The sequence below is a fragment of the Borostomias antarcticus genome (genome assembly GCF_949987555.1).
Source record: "Borostomias antarcticus genome assembly, chromosome: 6".
NCBI classification, from domain to species: domain Eukaryota; kingdom Metazoa; phylum Chordata; class Actinopteri; order Stomiiformes; family Stomiidae; genus Borostomias; species Borostomias antarcticus.
The window spans coordinates 30,650,628-30,672,130 of record NC_140239.1 but is presented as its reverse complement, the minus strand read 5'-3'; the positions used below and the strand labels follow the sequence as shown (position 1 = coordinate 30,672,130).

The window sequence follows — 21,503 nt, the reverse complement described above, 5'->3', positions numbered from 1 at the left end:
CGATTCGATACGATTCGATTCAATATCGATTCGGTTAGTGTTACTAATTTTTTTTTTTGCTGTAAATTTAATTACATGACTGCCAAGTTATGCAACACATCAATACTAGGGCTGGGTATCGATACTGATTTCCAAAAATGAATGAATCATTGAATGAATGAATGAACTATTCATTCCTTAATGTAATCATTAATTCATTAAATAAAAGATCGATTTTGGGATTCATGAATCGATTCTGAATCATTTGATTCAGAATCGATTAATCGATTTTCTTAACCCAGCCCTAGGTCCAAGTACAGTCACAGAGTTAGGAAGAGGTGGGAGAACGCAGACCGACCCGTAGACTGCACTGCTTGTGACTGTGGACCGTGACGCAGCCGTCCTCGAACAGGAAGCAGTGACCGGGGTCGTAGGTCAGCGCCTGGGGCTCCCTCGCCAGCCGCTGGCTCAGCTGAGAAGAGATGTAGAAATCCCAGTGTGCCGTGCGGCGATACACCTGCGCGCAAAACGACATCATCACTTGGTCATTAGACTATGCGTTGCCCAAGTCAACTGGGTTGACTATACCGGTTCTCTCTGTATCGAGTGCATTCTGAACTCAGTAGAGCTACTTTTTCCCATGATGCTCCTTATACCTGGAATACTCTACAACAGACTCTAAAGATGGAGGTACTTCCTTCAATCGCAGTTTAAATCCATGGCTTTTGACATTTGTACCACGACCTGTAGCTGTTTTTAATTATTATTATTGTATATTGTATTTGTTCTGTTGTTATTTGTGTATCTGTGTGAACTCGTCAACACTGTGAATGAGGGAAACCTCAGTGCTTTACAAGTATAAATAAAGGTTTGAAATATAGAGCCGTGGCTCTGGTTCAGTGGTAAAGGGTTGTGTGTGCGCGTAATCTCCCTCGGAGATCAATAATGTGCCTACTACTACTAGTATGTATATGTCATTTATATTGTGTGTTTGTGGAATATACATATTAGGGCTGGGTATTGGCAAGGACCTCACAATACGGGTCACGATACAATTGTATTACGATACACTGCGATACCATATTGCGAAACATTGCGATACTCTACATAATTTAGTGAAAATGTTCAAATCCAGCTGAGAATACAACTCCATCTCCCGCTCCCTGGAGGTGACCCTGAGGCGGAGGGGATTTAAGGACCTTTTAAATCCATTTTCACTCAATACAGTACCACGGACAAGTGATAAAATCTTGAAATATTGTGATTGCACTATCGATTTTATTGCACAGCCCTAATACATATCCATATTTTAACGGCCAGCTCTAGCTAAACATATCTTTAGCATACTTCAAAAATAGAAATGTTTCGCCGCACACAACGGCTGAAAATGTTTTTTCTATCTTTAGCATTGTTAAGTGCTAGCTGTTACACCTAAACATACCTTTAGGACAAAATCTTCTTCACACTTTCCAGAGTAGATGGAGAAGTTCTCACAGTCCTCAATCTTGGAGATGACGAAGATCTTGTTCCCTTCAAGGACAAAATAAAGAGTGAGACACAGTTCAGTTCCTCATCATGAGAAAAAGACCATTCAGTGGGATTATCCATCATACCATCCCTGCAGGCCACCAATCAATCCAATTCAATCCAGCAACATCAGTTAATATATCTAAAGTAACAACATGCTATTGATGTTCTGCCCTGTTGAATATTAGCTCAGAAAACCCTCTGTACTGCATCATCCATGAATCCCTTCTGAATCTCATTCAGTGGATTGTAGGTTGTAATGGATTTTAACTGATCTAGTCAAAAGGATTTACCAAGATTCGCTCAAAACAGTCTGGTTTATTGAGAAAACATACGAGCGCAAGGACTTCAAGACAACGCAACATGAGTGGTTCATCCAAAGAAGTGCCGCCGCCTGATCTTGTGCTGCCTTATATTCAAGCAAAACACAGGTACGGCGCTTCCAGGATGTGATTGGCTAACCCATTGTACGTCATATGAAATGGCAGGCGTGGCTGAGAATACAGACATGTGACATGGGAAAAGGCGGCAATTTCTTGGAGACAAAGGGACAAAGGATGGTTATTCTGGTGTAGACAGATTTCTAGGTGTATGGCCTCCTGGAGGCCATTCTGTAGGTTAGCACAGCTATGTGAACGGTTGGACTAAGGTTTAAGGTGTTTGGAATAGAAAGGTCTTGAGGCCAGTTGTAAATTCTATGACAAGGTTGACATACCGAGAAGCAGAACATCGCCCTCTTCGGCCGTGGGAAGAGGTCCAGCTTGTGAGTGGAGGTTTGGTAACGCCCCGGGACCCAGCTGATCCAGCACCCGATGCCTCGCACTCAAACTGGGCTCTTCAACTGGACTTTGGACTGTACAGCCAGGCAGAGAAAACATGATTTGATCATATATAATCGAAGTACACTTCTAATACAATTTTTTAATAAAAGGAATAAAAATAGCGTCGGTTGTTCTCATCGGAGTTTGCGTCTTACTGCCTACACTGATTCAGTTACAATCAAACTGGCTACCAGCGATACGTACGTATTCAACAGGACAATCAAATTACTCGGCACCACGGGACATTTATGATGATTTATTATAATGAGTCATTACTTTACTCTCCCAGGCCTTTGACAGGCTCAGGGGACGGAACAGAATGAGCCTCGGCCATTAGTTGATCCAGGGTGAGGGGGCGGAGGCAAAATCTATGATGTTTTTAGCCCTTTTTGCTCTGAAAATGTAATTTAATGTAATTTATAGCTCTGTAAATGTTCTTAGCCGTTAGACAAATATACTCCAGGAGCTTGCTCGATCGCCTTGTTGAGAGGGGTCAGGGAAGAATTTTTACAGCTCACTTATCTGGCCACCGGGTGATACTTATTTTTTACTTCCCTCTGGAATATGTAGGGAGTGGGTCGTATGCCCACCCCCCCATTGTTCTCTGTGAAGCGCATTGTGTTGCCTCTGTGTATGAAATGCGCTTTACAAATAAAGCTTTGATTGATTGAAAGAGTGAAGAGAGACTGACGGGAAGGCGAGGTCTGATCCATGATCTCCTGGCTCTCCTGGTCCGCGTGTCTCTCCTGGTCTGCGTGGCTCTCCTGGTCCGCGTGGCTCTCCTGGTCCGCGTGGCTCTCCTGGTCCGCCTGGCTCTCCTGGTCCGCCTGGCTCTCCTCCAGCCTGCTGAGGTGACTGGTGGACTTCCCTCCCAACTGGACGCCCACGGAGGAGAGAGAGGCCGGGGCGGGGGACATGGAGCTGCACTCCTCGTTGCTGGCCTCCTTGATGGGGCTAGGGGCAGAGGTCAGAGGTCGGGTCACGTCTCTGGTACTGACAGCGACGGAGGGCTTACGCAGCTTTAGGATGGTGGTGACATATCCATCGCATTTTATCTCAATAACATTTAAAGTGTCTCAAAGTGCCACCAGTGCGGACAGAGACTGGTAAAAGGAGCTTTTTCTACTTTGGCCCTTGGTCCTGGAATGACCTTCAAATGAATCTTAAAATGGACTAATTTCTTTACCAAGTTATAAACAAAAGATTAGAACTCGTCATCACGAGCTGCTCCTGCCATGATGTCTACAGTAACTACAGGCCATTTCTATAGGCTTTTATATTACACTTGCACCTTAATCTAACCTGTTGTTCCTTCATTGTATTTTACTGTATTGTTTATTGTTGTCTGCTTTTTTGCACTGTATTCTTGCACTGTATCGCTGTATTGTCGTTGTTATCTGTACTGTATACCCTGTCTCACTGACATGTAACTTGCTGCCTTCTTGGCCAGATCACCATTGTAAAAGAGATTTCGATCTCAACTGTTTAAAAAAAAATAAAATAAAAATCTGGTTAAATAAAAAATAAAAATAAAATAAAAGTGTGGAAGTGCAGCAGGATAGCTACCTAATGCTTGGCAGGTTCATTATCTGACCCCGTGTTCCGGTGTACGGGGTGGACACCATTTTGGTCGCCCGCGCAAAGTCGTTGGTGTCATCGGGGGTGGCGCACAATGTCTTGTTATTGTGCCCGTAGACTATGGCCTCTTCACTCAGGTACTCGGCTCCCTCCGGAATGTTCTAGAAGGTTGAAGAAAAGCAGTTATGGAATTGTAGAATGTGGATTTTTGTTGTCAATCTCAAGCTTGTCTGGAATTAGACCAAAATATGTACTAAATCAATTCAAGGGCAAAAAATAATGTTATTCCCTTTGATTTGGGGGTAAGATACTGTAAGAAATCCTGTGCGCTTAGTTTGTTTATGTAGTTGTATACTTAAGATAAACATCCTTTCTGCAAATTAGATTCACCCACCTCAAGTAGAGAAACATTTCAATTCTCAAAAATCCCCAATCATAGGCTAACAATTGTATATGATTACATAACATTCCAGTGTGAAAAAGAAGCAGTCAAACCTTTGAAACCTGGGCCCGCTCAGGGAGAGTTATTTTTTTGACATCTATAAAGGAGATGAGAGAGAAAGTGATTTATTCTGGTGTCAAACACAGGTCTCGGTCATTCTGTCCCTCAGGGCTGAGGATGTGTTGGAGAGTTTTATTGAGTCCTTACAGGGGACAGGGTACTGGATCTTGAACCCCAGAGCTCGCTCTCCAGGATGAAGGAAAACATCATCTACAATGAGGCGAGGACACACAATGTCAGAACAGACCAATTCAATATCCAAGGCTCCTTTTATACAAATCCACTACTTTCTATACACAGGGAATCAAAACATGTACACAAACCTGAGATGTTGTTTTCATAAGTATTAGAGTTCCTGCAAGATGGGAAAGGAACGCAATAAATGATACTGAAATCAATGTTTTGAATGATAGTAACTATCAGATGAACGGTATGTCCTGCCCATCCTTTTTCCCTGAAATGTTGCATGAGTATGTGAATTGAATTATCTAGGCAGTGTTGTCTTTTCTATTCTTATTTATGTGATTCTATGATCTTAAGTATTGGTTATACAGTATATTAGATTTCTAAGTCCTAATTTTCTCAATCTCTTACTGTCTGGAGTCGGATCCAGATTCATCATAGATCTGGAAGGGCACAGAGGGCTGTTGTCCAATCAGAGCCCCGGAGCCTGGATCAGACCCAGAAGGCCTTGCTGTCACATGGTCACTGGTCTCAGCCATGGGGACATCCGGACCCATCTACACATGAAAACAGCACTTCAACTGTATTCCTCAACAAGAACACTTTCACATAAAAGTGACTTTTAGCAAAGATGCATTTAGCTAAGATATTTCCCCCTGGAAGCTTGACTTACTCACTAAAATAAAAAAGGCAGTCTAGACTTCCAGCCAGCCAGAACAATGTCCAGATTCCCAATTAATAGCCAATCAGGGGCTGTGTTTTAACTGCATTTCTGCCCCCTAGTGGAGAGATGGGGAACCTGGTTGGTTCTGGTAGATCATGCGTGAAATGGAAGGAAATACGGGCTGCTGGCAAAACAGTCTCCCGAAGCAACAAGCAGTAACGTTAACGTTATTAGAACAAACAACAAGCAGTAACGTTAATGTTATTAGAACAAACAACGAGCAGTAACGTTAACGTTATTAGAACAAACATGAGTGCAGTTATTGCAGGAATGGAAGAGGTATGCACTATGCACTAGCAGAGTTTCTCGGAGGAAAATACGTTTTTGCCGTTCTTCTGACTTGATTTGGCAAACGTTTTGTAACGCTGGCTGAAGGAGTAGCTAAAGGCAAGGCGAGAAAGTCTGTCTTCATGCCAGGCTAAGAGTTGAGTTCTCCCTTGATAAATGGATAAATGTCCAAACGTCACATTTATGCAACTATAGTGTAGATACTGGTCAGTGCCACTTGCCTGTGGCGGCTGTAGCTTTTGGGATTCCCTCAAATGAAGAAGCCTCTGCTTCTGCTCAATCTGCTGCCTCAGCTCTTGCTGCACTTTGCTCAGGTGCTTGGATTTTTCTATTAGGTAGAAATAAAAGAACATGTAGAAATTGTGAAACGGTACTACATTTCAATCCTGGTAAATCTATAACATTAAGAATGTTGCATATTCCAGGACACGCCACACCATTCTACTATAACCAAAGTCTAACAGAGTCATGCCACTTATGTGGCATGCTATGGGAAATGATCAAGCTTCTGAGGTTAAAGGGGCAGTCACGCCTATCAGTTGATATTATTTGGATTAAATTCTTAAATGATGTGTGTAGGTGTTTTTAAAATCAATCAGTGTAGCCGTTTCCCACACGGAAGAAAAAGCCCTACAAACAGAATTTAAAGTCGCACTGAAATGAAAAAAGCATTCTGTCCCATTTTGGTTCACATAATTGGTCATAGTGTTCACCTATTCAACGATGTATGCCAAAAGAATTACAAAATTCTACTTTTGTTGTCATCTTATATCAAAGTATATAATTTCTTACTTCCTGGAAAACGGTAGGTCACGTGCAATGACGACAACAGGTACCTTAGATTTTAGGCCAATAATCTCACGACATCCACCCGTCAATCAACGCTATCCTTCTATCGAATCTGTCTAAAGTTCTTAAAACCCGTCCACTTGTCAATGTTCCAATCAAATTCTCTAAACAGATGTCCCGCCCTCATAGCTTGTTCGCGTCGGAAATACGTCAAACTACGGAAGTTAGATGATCTCAAACGTCCGTTTCAGTGCCACTTTAAGCATTTAATCCAAATAACATCAACTGAAACAACCGTGACTGTGCCCCTTTAACCAGCTACCGTCAAGTTCCTGACTCTTGTGTTTGAAGTAGCGTTCGGCGCGCAGCTCCTCGAAGCTGAACTCCACGACTCCGCCCATCACCAGCTCCCTGCAGTACATGCTCTGCGTCTCGGCTCCTCCCTCCTCCTGCGACTGCATCGTCAGACGGTCCGGGCCGGACTCGTCCTCGGGCTGGCGGCGCTCGGACGGGACCGTGTTCACCGCTGGGTCCGTTTCACACGCCGACCTACGGTCAGTCGGGGGGGAGAGAGGAGGATTTTGTGAGTTGCCTTTTGCTATAAATCACGGGGCGCTGCCATCGCCAATCCTAGATGTGTGTGACAATCCTAGATGTCGGCTCATGTCAACTGGACTTACAGACAACCCATTTAAGGGTTTAACCTACGCAGAGGAATTTCTGCCGCCCCCCCCCCCCCCCCCAAAGAGGTTTTAGCAGCAAAGGAAAATCACCAGCGTCAAAATGACAAGAATAGAGAATAAAAATCACATCCAGGTGGTGAATGAAGTGGTGCAGGTTTATGAGCAATCTACTGCCCTCTGCTGGTGGATTTGATTTTGAAGTCCTTATGGATTCCACTTTTTCCAGATGAGCTGAAAGATGATGCAGTTATACACAGCACTTCGCTCCACGTAGAGACAGTGAGACTCACTCTGATAGCGTCTGGTCACCGTCATCTAGAAAGGACTGGAAGTCTCGCTGGCCGGGAGGGGCCGCCACGCCGGACGCTCCCTGTTGAGAGGAGAAGCTAATATGAAAATGTGTCTTACCGCAGAAAATACCTCAGTTCCACCACATTTACAGGCATTTCTATATTAAGCCCACATTGTGTACAATCACAATATACAGATAATGTTTTATTAATTCAAACGACCTCAAAGAGCCATGTCAACAAAAAAACGTACTGTCCTCCCCTTCCTTTACCTGCTTCTTAACCTTTGACCTCCCCCGGGGCCTCAGGTTGACGCGACTGATTTTTTGAGGAGGTGTTCCTTCCTCCTCTTCCCCCCGGGCTCCGTCAGCTACACCTGCCACGGTCTGACGAGATGCTCTGGCCTGGAACCCCCTAAAATACACCGCCATGTAAAGAACAACCATGAGAGAATGAGGCTAGGATCCTGTGACGGACTTCACATGTCATACATTCCAATGTGATCATTTGTGATTTTTTAAAATACCAATGTGAAGCCAAATCCAGGTGTGCATCTACAACATGTTTTCTTCTCTACCTCGGTACTCACACGTTTAATAACTCCCATCACTACACTCGCAATGTTAACACAGTGAACAGTAATCCGTGGATCGGCCCGGTGGTTGTGACTTGGATCCGCTCCAAAACTGAACGGGTTCTAAGTCAGCCCATGCTAAACCCCTGCACCAAGTTTCATGAAAATGGGTCGGGTAGCTTTTGCGTAATCCTGCTGACAAACGGCACCGAAAACATAACCTCCCCCCCGGGTTCGGAGGAAGCGAGTCGCAGGCTGTAGGATGGAGAGGCACATACTTGTGGTACTGCTGCAGTTTGTCAAAAGGCTGGGCGCCACACTTCAGGCCGTCCTGGAAGATGGCGTCCGCCCTGGGGAGGTTCCCACCCTTCTCATGTTCCTCAGCCCAGGCTGTGTAGAGGGCGGCCTGGGAGACCCCGATGCCCTGAGCCTGCATGTAGCTGTAGATGCTGTCTGGCTCCATGCTGTGCTGGGCCTGCAACACACAAACAAACAAACAAACAAACAAACAAACAAACAATCATTCAATCATTCAATCAATCAATCAAAAGCTTTAGTTGTATAGCGCATTTCATACCCAGAGGCAACACAATGCGCTTTACAGAGAACAAGGGAGGGGGGCATACGACCCACCCCTACATATTCCAGAGGGAAGCTAAAAAACAGTAATCACCCAGGGGCCAGAAAAGTGAGCTGGAAAAAAATCTTCCCTGACCCCTCTCAACGAGGCGATGGAGCAAGCTCCTGGAGTATATTTGTCTAACGGCTAAGAACATTTATAAAGCAATACATTACATTAAATTACATTTTCAGAGCAAGAAGCGCTAAAAAACATCATAGGAGATACATGGCAAACACTGGTGTGTGTCTGTGTGTGCGTGAGTGTGACCAGCATTGCTGATGAGTCTCTGGGTAGTTACCCGGGTGGTGTGTTACTATGCAAGCTAACGGTTGTGCTGAACTTAATGTAATTGCAAAGACTCTCTGCATATCAGTCCCTCTAGGTTTGATCACCACACATCACAAGTTGTTTGTGAATGCATACAGTACTGGTAATGACAAATGTAGGACAGGTAAATAACCTTGACACTGTCCCTTGTCCCAGTAGAGACAACGATGGTTGTCAACATGGTCTTTCTTACTAATGTATTATCTCAGTACCGCGTCATCACTCACCAGTTTGATCCAGAGGTTGACATAACGAGCATCATTGTAGTATCGCTTGTCATCCACAAACGAGTGCACTGCCCTCTCCAGAATGACCGTGAGGTTGCTCTCTCTGCCACACTGGGGGTACGTCTGCAGTGTCCATTTTAAGTATCTACAAATATTACATCCACAGTCAAACAATGTCAAATATCAATTGATTTATGGGTGTGTGAGCTGGAGTCAAATGTGTATTTCTCTCACCTATCCCACACATCGAGTGGGTCATCCCCATTGTACGTGCGTAGTTCCAACTCGAATGCTCTGCGGCAGAAAATGCAATTAACGCAATTAATTAATTAATGCAATTAACGTTAGACAACATTGAAAGACACTGAAGTCCACATCTAAAGACACTATAGCATATAACGTATTTGAACTGTCATGCATGAAGGTGTATAGTTCAGAGTTTGTGTCCTCATCAGTTAGTGATGCTGGTCACACCGTGTCTCTTGCTGGATGGATCCTTCCTGGTGCTGCGAGGTCGCAGCCCGTCTTCTCAATGGCTGGATGTTATCTCTGCCCATCTTCCATTCCGCCCCACCCTCTGCCATAGCTATCTATGCACGGATAAAAAAGATGCTATTTGAGTGAGGATAGGCCCTGTGCACCAGCTTCACTACTTCCTGAAAGTCACTTGGCTCCTTTATTTCCTGTCCAATATGATTTGATTGTGATTAATCAGGTGTGCGCTGGGTCTGCCTCACACCTGATTAATCACTTAATCCAATCATATAGGACAGGAAATAAAGAAGCCAAGTGACTTTCAGGAAGTAGTGAAGCTGGTGCACAGAGTCTATTGGCGTCATTTTTTTTCCCAACCAACTTCTGCCATAACCACGCCCCCGCGAGCTTTCATTGGACAACCCTAACCCTATCCCTAACCCTATCCCTAACCCTATCCCTAACCCTAACCCTATCCCTAACCCTATCCCTAACCCTATCCCTAACCCTAACCCTATCCCTATCCCTAACCCTATCCCCTATCCCTATCCCTATCCCTAACCCTATCCCTAACCCTAACCCCTATCCCTTTAACCCTAACCCTAACCCTCACCCCTAACCCTAACCCTAACCCTATCCCTAACCCTATCCCTAACCCAATGAAAACTCGCGGGGGCGTGGTTATGGCAGAAGTTCACGCAGTCTATTGCCATTCAATAAGGGTTCATGTTGAAGTGTGCAGGAGAAATCTTTTAGGTTAGTTTGGTCCAAACTCGGAAAACGCCAGGATTGACTACAGACCTGTTACTCACTAACGTTTGTAGCGTTAGATTGTAAAATAACTATCAACCATCAGGCGCAAATCGTTGTAGACTCTTTTTTCGCAAAGTTAAAACAATAAAATGCTAGCTAGCATAGTGCTAACGTTAGCTTGGTTATTCATGTAACGTATCACAATGTAACGTTAACGTACCTAACGTTAGCTATAGAAAACACTCATATCAATGCAAGATTAATCTAGGATTGTAGCAATGTAAAATAATACTTTGTACAAACTAAATGAAGGGGGTGACCTACCTGTCAAATAAAATACAAATGCTTCTAGAAAGTACGATTTCAGACGCTGGCTTCTGCTGCTTTTAAAACCAACCGCCTCTGCTCTGATTGGATACGTAAACCAACCGCCTCTGCTCTGATTGGATACGTAAACCAACCGCCTCTGCTCTGATTGGATACGTAAACCAACCGCCTCTGCTCTGATTGGATACGTAAAGCAGAAGGGACACGTGACTTTCGCCGCGTCACTTCTTCTTCTTCTATCCTGGTTGATGATGATGGATTTGGCCGCTTCATTTGCAGGCGACATGTGCTGGACTGGAGTTGCAGCACTCGCTGCCTTGCTGTAAAACTCTTGAACCAAAGGGCATATCCTCCTAATTACAGTGTGATTCTAGATATTTGTTTAGGCCTACTGGTAGCAGTGGGCTTTTAAAAAGCTAAGCTCTCACACTCTGTGTTGGCTACTTGGTGAAGCCTAATTATTACTGCTTTGAATAAGGTTATTTGCATGGGACCTGCAGGAAGATGCATCTAGGTCACAAATGACGATTTTCATGAGGGAGAAATCTTCATTTGTGATCTAGATGCTGCTATTGTTATTCTATCCTTTGCGAATAGCTTTTGGCCTAACTAACTTCTCCGCTGGTCCTGGAACAGCTGCTTGTGTCTGAAAGTGCACATGATGCTCCTCAAGCTGAATGGGCAGACCAAGAGGAGGAAGAGGGATATTGTGATGTAGTGTTGGTAACTCCACACGAGGAGTAGCCTACCTCATAGTCAGACATGGCCTATGGTGGACAAGGGTTCAACAGGCCAGTAAACCCGTCCATGTTCTCTTCTAGAGGGTGTTGAAGTCTGGACAGTGTGGAACAGCAACTTCCATACACCTGTGTGTAGCCTGTGCAATCAAGCTGCAATTTCATGTCTGGTTGATGGCCTACCCGATATACAGGAAATAGTTATATTAATTACAATCATCACTTTTAATTAGTTGCTGTTGCTTTATGCCACAGTATATTATACAATGATGTCCTTTATTAATACATAAAACAACAATTTAGCACTAAAACATTAATAACCTTTACTTTTTTACAGTACATTCTTCTGATAATTACATTCTCTGAGAGGAAAATGTCAAAACTGTGAAAAACAACCAAAACTTAACTTGCTAGCTCACATTGATCCATACTGTCAGAGGTGAGGATCTGTATTCATTTCCACTCATAAAGAACATTCAAAAATATCAGATCTGGACAATTCCTGTGAAAGTGTTCGCAACTGGAGAACCCCATTAGGATGATGTAGAGATCTAATCTGCAGGATCACAACTATTGACCTTGTAACATTGAAAGACATAAAACACACTTCATCAACAGAATGGATTATGACCACTGCATGCTTCTACTGAGGCAACCACCAAGTGAGGTCGACAGTAGCCTACATAATATCTTCAAATCTCTACTGTATTACCAACTATGTTGACTATAACCTTACCTCCTACAGGATGTGCTTTGTAAGCGCTCGCCCTATCTAATAATATTATACAGTTGTTACCAGTTGTCATCTGTTTTCATGCTAAATCAGATTTTCTTTTAAGCACATGTTGGTTGTCTAGGCAGCACCATACCAGTGTCCGGTGACCACCTGCTATGTGACATAATAATGTAATAAATGAATAAATAGGATGACATGCGGATCCTCTGATGTATCTTCCCAGTCTGAGCCACATGGTCTGTATCTGAGAAAGTTCCATTCAGGGATGAATACTATCTCTATCTATCTATCTATCTATCTATCTATCTATCTATCTATCTATCTATCTATCTATCTATCTATCTATCTATCTATCTATCTATCTATCTATCTATCTATCTATCTCTATCTCTATCTCTATCTATATCTATCTATATCTATCTATCTCTATCTCTCTGACCTCTAATAGACTGTAGCTCCAGGCTTGTGGATACAAGGATGCTTCCCAGCTAGCAGGGAATGTCCCCATAACATGTTTGCTAATGTTTTCACATTCTTAGAACATTCTTAGAACAAATGATTGCTAGCTGGGTGGATACTTGAGGCTAGACCATCACTGTAAATAGACCATCACTGTTAATAGCCACAGCTACAGATCAAAGAGGATGATGACTTGTTCACATTAATTTGGTCTAAGCCTCACAGGCTGGTTTATATGGTCTAAGGCTCACAGGCTGGTTTATTTGGTCTAGGGCTCACAGGCTGGTTTATTTGGTCTAAGACTCACAGGCTGGTTTATTTGGTCTAAGACTCACAGGCTGGTTTATTTGGTCTAGGGCTCACAGGCTGGTTTATTAAGACTCACAGGCTGGTTTATTAAGACTCACAGGCTGGTTTATTTGGTCTAGGGCTCACAGGCTGGTTTATTTGGTCTAGGGCTCACAGGCTGGTTTATTTGGTCTAAGACTCACAGGCTGGTTTATTTGGTCTCACAGGCTGGTTTATTTGGTCTAGGGCTCACAGGCTGGTTTATTTGGTCTAAGGCTCACAGGCTGGTTTATTTGGTCTCACAGGCTGGTTTATTTGGTCTCACAGGCTGGTTTATATGGTCTAGGGCTCACAGGCTGGTTTATATGGTCTAGGGCTCACAGGCTGGTTTATTTGGGCTCACAGGCTGGTTTATTTGGTCTAAGGCTCACAGGCTGGTTTATTTGGGCTCACAGGCTGGTTTATTTGGGCTCACAGGCTGGTTTATATGGTCTAGGGCTCACAGGCTGGTTTATATGGTCTAGGGCTCACAGGCTGGTTTATTTGGGCTCACAGGCTGGTTTATTTGGTCTAGGGCTCACAGGCTGGTTTATTTGGTCTCACAGGCTGGTTTATTTTCTCAGAGGTCCTGACATCTTGCGCAGGCCCTTGATCCGGTACAGCAGGCCGTTAATGAAGTCCTGTCAGAGAGAGGAAGAGCAGGTGAGAACAGAGAGAGGAAGAGCAGGTGTGAACAGAGAGAGGAAGAGCAGGTGAGAACAGAGAGAGGAAGAGCAGGTGTGAACAGAGAGAGGAAGAGCAGGTGTGAACAGGGAGAGGAAGAGCAGGTGAGAACAGGGAGAGGAAGAGCAGGTGAGAACAGGGAGAGGAAGAGCAGGTGAGAACAGAGAGAGGAAGAGCAGGTGTGAACAGAGAGAGGAAGAGCAGGTGAGAACAGAGAGAGGAAGAGCAGGTGAGAACAGAGAGAGGAAGAGCAGGTGAGAACAGAGAGAGGAAGAGCAGGTGAGAACAGAGAGAGGAAGAGCAGGTGTGAACAGAGAGAGGAAGAGCAGGTGTGAACAGGGAGAGGAAGAGAGAGAGAGGAAGAGCAGGTGTGAACAGGGAGAGGAAGAGCAGCTGTGAACAGGGACACATGGAGAGAAACGAAATAGAATCACTACGAAGATGCCTGACAGTTAGAGAACGTGAATCATTCTTCAAAGCATAATGTGAGTAGCTCATTTAATGACGTCTGGTATAAACGTCTGACCCTCAGACTTGTGACTGAGAGGAATGGGGATAGCCCCAGCCTTTCACTCATTTGACCGATCTCAGCGGGAAAGGTACAAATTACATTAACGAATTCCAAAGGTCATACATGTATACTGACCTCTTTGGGTTTGCCACACTCTTGAAGAAGCTCCTTTGGACAAACAGGTGGTTTCATTAATTCTTTGCATTTAGTCTTTATTTGTTGAAGTATTTCATTTCTTTAACACAAACTGTGGCTCGTGTGTAGAAATGAGTGACATGTGACAGTAGTTGTATAATAGTTGCTGTTTACCTGTAGTTTTGACCTCTGTTCGGAGTCTGAAAAGTCCAGTAGTTCGTCAATGTCAATCTCTAACTCCGGTATGTCCTCGTCCTGCAATGGAGCCAAACCAACAGAGAAAGGGACATGAATAAAGACTTGATTAATGACGTCACTCCTCATTGACACTAATGAGTTTAACCAGAGATGACATCATTCTGAATGTCCTAATTCTTCCACTGTGGATCAATTCATTTTTCATTTTTCATGAATTGAAATGTATGATGATTAACAAGATTTCAATTGACCACCATGAAATGACAGCACAGACAGATGAAGCGTACAGTACAACTTTCAGCATAATTATTCTTTTATGGGGATTTTGTTCATTTTGTCAGCAGAGCTCCATGTTAATTGGAGGTAAAAGCATTTTCATGGCCCACATGGTTATGCCCATTCATTTTATCCAAACACTGAGCATTTTTTTTATTTTTTATAATTCTTTATTTTTATTGGACAACATACATCACATTGAATACAAAATGTACATGCTTCCTCAGTCATCCGTTTTTTAACAATTATATAAAAAACAATAACACAGTTTGGGAAAGGTAAGTGTACAGTCTATAACATCAGAACTCTAGGAGGTTAGAACAGGCTTGACAGATGAGTCAGAGTTGGTTTTGAACACTGTAGCCTACCTGGGTATGAAACTGTAGTGGGATTCATAGTACAATAAGTCTGTGATCGTCAAATTAGTCTGTTAAGTTCCTGTTTTGTACAGACAGAATATAAACCTACAATTTCAGTCTTCCGATCAGGTGTTTGCACTTGATTATGTAACACATAAGTATTATGTATGAAAACGTTGCCATGCCTGCTAAATGCTCAATATTATCGCTATTTACAAAAGCTTAGTGGAAAAAATAACAGGCACTAAAACCATTGCCTCACAAATCTGGTTTAAACTTCCATCGACACAAAGGTGGGAGGTCACATTCCTTCTGAATGTGGGTCTTTAATTGAAGAATGAACATGGCCGACATGTTGACTTAGCCCCGCAGAGAAAATCTCCACTGTGCGTCACTTCAGGAAAGTGATTACCTCGACTAATACGATCGCCAAGAGTTTCCATTTGTATTTGCCCACAGGTGAGCTTAAGTATTAAATGTTTGCCTCCAAATCCACTGGTTGATACTTATTGCCTCTTATTCCCCTGTAGTGATATTACCTGGAAGGTCCTCGGTTGGATCCCAGCTGCCCACTGTGTTCCGATGTGTCCTTGAGAACGACACTAAACCCCAAAATCACTCATGTGCAACACGTTGGAAAAGTACTGCCGCCTCACAGCAAGAAGGTCTCCGGGTCTTTCTGTGTGGAGTTTGCATGTTCTCCCCGTGTTCTCAAGGGTTCCCTCCCAAAGAACCCGATACAAAAAACACGCAGAGGAGCAGATGCTCTTCAGGCCTGTCTCAGGACCTGGACTGAGCACTTGGACTTGGTCTCCGGGCGCCACTGACCAGGCTGCCCACTGCTCCTGGCTGCCCCTGGAGGAGGACACTGACCAGGCTGCCCACTGCTCCTGGCTGCCCCTGGAGGAGGACATGAACGATGGCTGCCCCCTGCTCCTGGCTGCCCCTGGAGGAGAACACTGACCAGGCTGCCCACTGCTCCTGGCTGCCCCTGGAGGAGAACACTGACCAGGCTGCCCACTGCTCCTGACTGCCCCTGGAGGAGAACACTGACCAGGCTGCCCACTGCTCCTGACTGCCCCTGGAGGAGAACACTGACCAGGCTGCCCACTGCTCCTGACTGCCCCTGGAGGACACTGACCAGGCTGCCCACTGCTCCTGACTGCCCCTGGAGGAGGACACTGACCAGGCTGCCCACTGCTCCTGACTGCCCCTGGAGGAGGACACTGACCAGGCTGCCCACTGCTCCTGGCTGCCCCTGGAGGAGGACACTGACCAGGCTGCCCACTGCTCCTGGCTGCCCCTGGAGGAGAACACTGACCAGGCTGCCCACTGCTCCTGACTGCCCCTGGAGGAGAACACTGACCAGGCTGCCCACTGCTCCTGACTGCCCCTGGAGGAGAACACTGACCAGGCTGCCCACTGCTCCTGACTGCCCCTGGAGGACACTGACCAGGCTGCCCACTGCTCCTGACTGCCCCTGGAGGAGGACACTGACCAGGCTGCCCACTGCTCCTGGCTGCCCCTGGAGGAGGACACTGACCAGGCTGCCCACTGCTCCTGGCTGCCCCTGGAGGAGGACGGCTTGGATGGGAGAAATACAGGGAACGGTTTCCACCGGCGACCCCTGAAGTTGCATGTGTGTGTGTGTGTGTGTGTGTGTGTGTGTGTTGTATGCTATGTCGCTGCTCACTGTGTGTAATATGTGTGTCACCATGTGGCCAATTAAAGCCCCCCCCCCCTCTTGGGTCATGTAATAAGTAATTAATCTTAAAAGGCCTACAGCTCTGTAAAATGCATTACATCCTACAGATCCAGCAGTCACGGGAATATATTCAGATTAAGCTTTGAGACAGCTGCATTATCACAATGTATGTATGGCACACGTTGATTAAAGTCTACGTTTAGGATTGAATCACTAAACAGGTCTTTGTCAGTAGAAAGAGAAGAGCGTGTCAGTGACGGCCTACCGTCGTATGAAGGACGTCCTACCCCAGGAATAAAAATCAATTAGGATCAACTCAATTATTTAACGCTTTGCCTCCAGGGTCTTATGACATTATCAGTTCGCACCTGGACATCTGCTGGGGACGCCCCACAGCGTACCCTTCAGCGATGGATACCAAATGACATGCTAGACTTGGTACCATGAAGAGGAATTCAGTATCCATTACGGATCTTATCACATTACATTTCATCCTGCCATGTTATTGAGATGTAAGAGTCGACATGCTTTGTCTTGAGTTTAACCCACACGGTGTGTTGTACAGTAGTAGGTAAGAAACTATTGCGTTTCTTGGGTCTAGTGGCCCATAGGGCAGGAGCCTATCTCCTGTTTCTGTAGCGTGAGGCAGCTTGAAGTACAAGTACACCCCCTGGACATGAGGCTAGTATGTACAAGTACACCCCCTGGACATGAGGCTAGTATGTACAAGTACACCCCCTGGACATGACGCTAGTATGTACAAGTACACCCCCTGGACATGACGCTAGTATATCACAGGGACTTACCCCCAATTTAACCCTTGATGCTGACTGCCAAGCAGGGAACAATTTTTATAGTCTTTACTATGACTCGGCCGGGAATTGAACTCACAACCTCCCGATCTTAGGGTGGACACTCTAACCACAAGGCCACTGAGCTGGTACACTACTGGTGTTTCATTTCATATTGGGAAGAACAGTTCAGAGACGATGTCTGGCAGGGCCAAATGTGAAGCAGATTCACTCTTTTCCTTGGGTTCCCAAACTCCATCAATGTGGGCCTCCCTTCTGAAAACAGTGACACACCCGCGCCCCCCCAACCCCCCTAATTTGTCCATTTTGCAAGGCAGCGTTAGCTAGCCCATAATGATACACAGCTAAGTTAGCTCGGTGGCACCTGCTGCTAGTTAACGTTATGACGTTTTCGCACAATACATTCATGCCTGCGGGGGGAGGCTCTCTCTGCACTATCCACACATTTAATATACATCTCTCCCATTATTTATTTAGATCTTCTGACCTTTAAAATCACGTTTCATTCATAAAAACCATAGACATAAAAATAAAAATAATAATGTTTTTCCTTCTTTTTTTTCTAACCATCCCTCCGCGCCTCCCCTGAATTTCTTTGGGGCCCCCCAAGGGAGGTCCGCCTCACAGTTTGGGAACCCATGCTCTATTCCTTTGAGGAAATAGTACGACCATGAACAATTGGTGGCTCAGCTGACCAATTCACTCTCCCACTTCTCACATACAGTGAGTGTAAAACGTCTCGCTCGTAAGACCAGAACCACACTGCTCCACTGTGTCCAGGCTCAGGGGGAAAGTTGAGCCTTTCAGAGGCGTTTTCCACGGCCGGTACGTTCACTACCCACACGTCTCTGAGGCACAAAGCGCACGCTGTTTCTACGCTCTGGTTTAAACATGTTCCTGGTTTGGGAACCACACTGAACATAGGATTCCTAGACAAATGTGACACTGAGGTTATTGTCAACCAGGGCACAACTCCATTGTCACCCACTTCACTTGTGACCAGAGGCCCTGGTTGAGGCGTGACTGGGCCCTTTTATCCCACACTGGGTCTCTGGTTATTCATTTCCACGTTTGCATCACTGGCAACAAACCAACTGTATCTCAAGGTCATTTAATAGGGAAAGACATTTCCGGACAATGCCCTCTTATCCTGGAGTAAGAGACAGAGATGAACTCACTTCATTTGTAAATTGACACGTCACTGAATTGATTTCAGACGCTGGTCTGTCACTTTTAGCCGTTAACGCGGAATGTGTCTCTGCTATTGAGGTGGTTCAGTGATTCATGCACAGTGTGTGCACTTGGGAAGCGTCTCTGCTCGAGTCAGACAGCCGATAGTGTTGAGCCTTAGGCTTCAGTTAGGCAAGCTAACACAATTTGTGGTAGGAAGCTGACCAGGGTTTGAACTCCGCCTGTTCCATCTGATCCCTGATCAGCCAATAAACTGTGTCCTAGCCCTTCAGGCCTCTCATTAAACATGGAGGCAAACAGGAAGCCAAATCGGATCCCCAGGGACTCCCAAGGGGATGGTAATTAAATTGCTAAAGCTCGGCCTAATTAGGATCAATCAGGCTCACATGGCTATTAGCCTGGTTAGTCTACCTATATGGTGACCCACAGAGAAATGTCCTAGGTCAGCTGGTCCTAGGTCAGCTGGTTCCTGTCACAGCATGCGGTCGATGAGAAGACCCATCAAACGGAGCAAGGATGGGGTTCCAGCCCCTCAGGGATCAAGGGAAGCGATGGGGCCAATATCACCTGCTACCATCAGGTCTAAACACCCCTTTTTGTGGTAACCTTTGTTTAACCCTTTTAATACGACCACGTCACCGGCAACATTTTAAAAATATCTAACAATTATTTAATAATATTTTTAAAAAAATCTAACAAATCAAAAAAAAATCCTCACTCCAACACTTGCTGAAAGCTGAGAAACTGCGCTTTCTAGTATTATAGGGAAAATCCAATTAATATTCGAAATGTTGTCACTTTATTTTCAGGGTTAAAAGGGTTAAGTATGCGATCAAACTATGTCTCTAAACAGATATGAATTTAAACCGGGAAAATTGACTGAAAATCGCATAATGACCTACAGGACGAGTTGCATGGCGAGGATTAAATGAGTCAGTTGATTGGTGGGAATTCTGATTAGTTGGTGATGATATACAGCCAATCAGAAACGGAGGGATTTGGGAGTCACAAGCACCTCAGCTCCATTTTTTTTGGTGGGAAATGTCACCATTTGCAGAGGGATATTTCAAACCAGAGAGACAGGGGCATCGCTGGGAATTTTGGGCCCCATGAAAAAGGGCCCCTTACAATATAAACTTGTGACTGTTTTTCTCTGAATCATTTCCCTTTTCCCCTCATGTACGACCCCCCACAGAGAGAGGAGAGCTCCCTGCTCTTCCACATGAATATTTGGTCTCCCATCCAAGAAGAGACCAGGCCTGCCCTGCTTAGCTTCAGAGGAAAGAGGGGATTCTAACGCAGCTGACCATTACTGTAATCATATGACCTGATATACAGATCTGGATGTGCTAATTGAAAGCTAAATTTTCTTACAGTCACAATTGCCATAGATTACTCAGTCATACTTGTAAAAAAAAAAAAATTATCCAATGTGAATCTCATTCGATATATTGTTTGACACAGTTGAACAAGTGTTGAACCCTTGCAATATGTAGCTAGACCATGTTACCTAACTCACTGAATTAAAGCCTGAATTTGACACTTGCATTTCTCCATCTACCAGTTCTGTTCATAGGCAATATTCATCATGGAGGCTCACATGATGTAGTTAAGCTTTTTTGCCACATTCTATGAATTACTTTCCTATCACAAAATAGTGGTAAAACATGCTCCCATAGAATACAAAACCAAGAGGATATTAGAGCAGTAGCTCAAATTCTAAACGGCTAATAAATAGGCCTGCTTCCTGTAAGTGATTCAACTTTATAACCTAAAGTTCAATCAGCAAGAGCTTAATCATTAGGACTTATTATTAAAAGATAGCATTTGTGAAATAACTGATCACATTGATGCTGAGGGCTCAACAACGCAGGAGACTACATGTTTGAGCCCTAAGCATTGTGGGAAAACAGAGAAACCAAGGTGAGATATATCAAATGAATGAATATAATCACTATTTCTCACTGCGTTGTCTGAGTACCACGTACACTCTCTCGTTGACCCACCTCTTATTGCTCTGACCTGTTCACTTTTGTATCCCCGGGGGTCATGGGTCAACCGCTCGTTCTCTCACAGTGTGAATTATTCACCGTGAAAGCAAGTGAGCCGCTCGTACGGTCCATTCTCCCTCTCTGGTGACGGTGGTTGTGGGAAGTCATACTGTAACTGTACTTACCTACATTGCACATTGTGCCCTTAACCACTGACCCTCATCAAGTTTTAACAATCCCTCTTACGATAGTTAAGATTCACGCCGGTGCCGAAGGGCGCGACCCTGGGTCAGAGAGCAAGCGCAGCTCACCTCGCAGTCGAACAGGAGGTGCAGCTGCTCGTCGATCCACTCCTCGATGTCCAGCCTCCGCTGGAGGTCTTTGCGGTTGTATTTGACGGTGAGTTTGCCCAGCCGGCGTTGAGGAGGCTCCTCTTCCTCGCTCGCCTCCGGGGTCTGGAACAAGACCCTGGGTTGAGGGCCCGGCTGTGACGCCATGCCTGTCCGTCCGCCCGGCTGTGACGCCATGCCTGTCCGTCCGCCTGGCTGTGACGTCATGCCTGTCCGCTGTGACGCCATGCCTGTCTGTCCGCCTGGCTGCTCTGGGTCACACGGCTGGGAGCTACTGGCCCCTGGAGGGAAACTAGCTAGCTAGCGCCTCCTCTGTTTCAGACTGGCTTTATGTGTCTTTTACCGATCCCGCTCTCTGTCTCTC

The 21,503-nt window shown here is 45.0% G+C and overlaps 2 protein-coding genes across 2 annotated transcripts in view; both read right to left on the bottom strand.

Moving 5' to 3' along the window:
* The window catches only part of LOC311310632 (mitotic checkpoint serine/threonine-protein kinase BUB1 beta-like), a gene marked incomplete at both ends in the record, with an annotated part of 31,665 nt that extends 21,967 nt beyond the window's left edge, over window positions 1–9,698 (bottom strand). Inside the window, 16 exons of the mRNA XM_084440142.1 lie at window positions 338–496; window positions 1,421–1,509; window positions 2,222–2,359; window positions 3,019–3,281; window positions 3,894–4,066; window positions 4,401–4,444; window positions 4,555–4,617; window positions 4,731–4,762; window positions 5,002–5,077; window positions 6,861–6,940; window positions 7,365–7,444; window positions 7,637–7,778; window positions 8,217–8,413; window positions 9,115–9,259; window positions 9,349–9,408; window positions 9,589–9,698. Of these exons, the coding sequence (XP_084296268.1) occupies window positions 338–496; window positions 1,421–1,509; window positions 2,222–2,359; window positions 3,019–3,281; window positions 3,894–4,066; window positions 4,401–4,444; window positions 4,555–4,617; window positions 4,731–4,762; window positions 5,002–5,077; window positions 6,861–6,940; window positions 7,365–7,444; window positions 7,637–7,778; window positions 8,217–8,413; window positions 9,115–9,259; window positions 9,349–9,408; window positions 9,589–9,698 (1,851 nt within the window). The remainder of the gene's footprint in view (window positions 1–337; window positions 497–1,420; window positions 1,510–2,221; window positions 2,360–3,018; window positions 3,282–3,893; window positions 4,067–4,400; window positions 4,445–4,554; window positions 4,618–4,730; window positions 4,763–5,001; window positions 5,078–6,860; window positions 6,941–7,364; window positions 7,445–7,636; window positions 7,779–8,216; window positions 8,414–9,114; window positions 9,260–9,348; window positions 9,409–9,588) is intronic.
* Window positions 9,699–13,499: 3,801 nt separating this feature from the next.
* LOC311310424 (protein phosphatase 1 regulatory subunit 14B-like) lies at window positions 13,500–21,286 on the bottom strand (the record flags this gene model as incomplete). Its single annotated transcript, XM_084439914.1, has 4 exons — window positions 13,500–13,568; window positions 14,258–14,290; window positions 14,432–14,512; window positions 21,101–21,286. 4 exons carry the CDS (start codon window positions 21,284–21,286, stop codon window positions 13,500–13,502), a joined length of 369 nt encoding a protein of 122 aa, XP_084296040.1.
* Window positions 21,287–21,503: the final 217 nt, after the last annotated feature.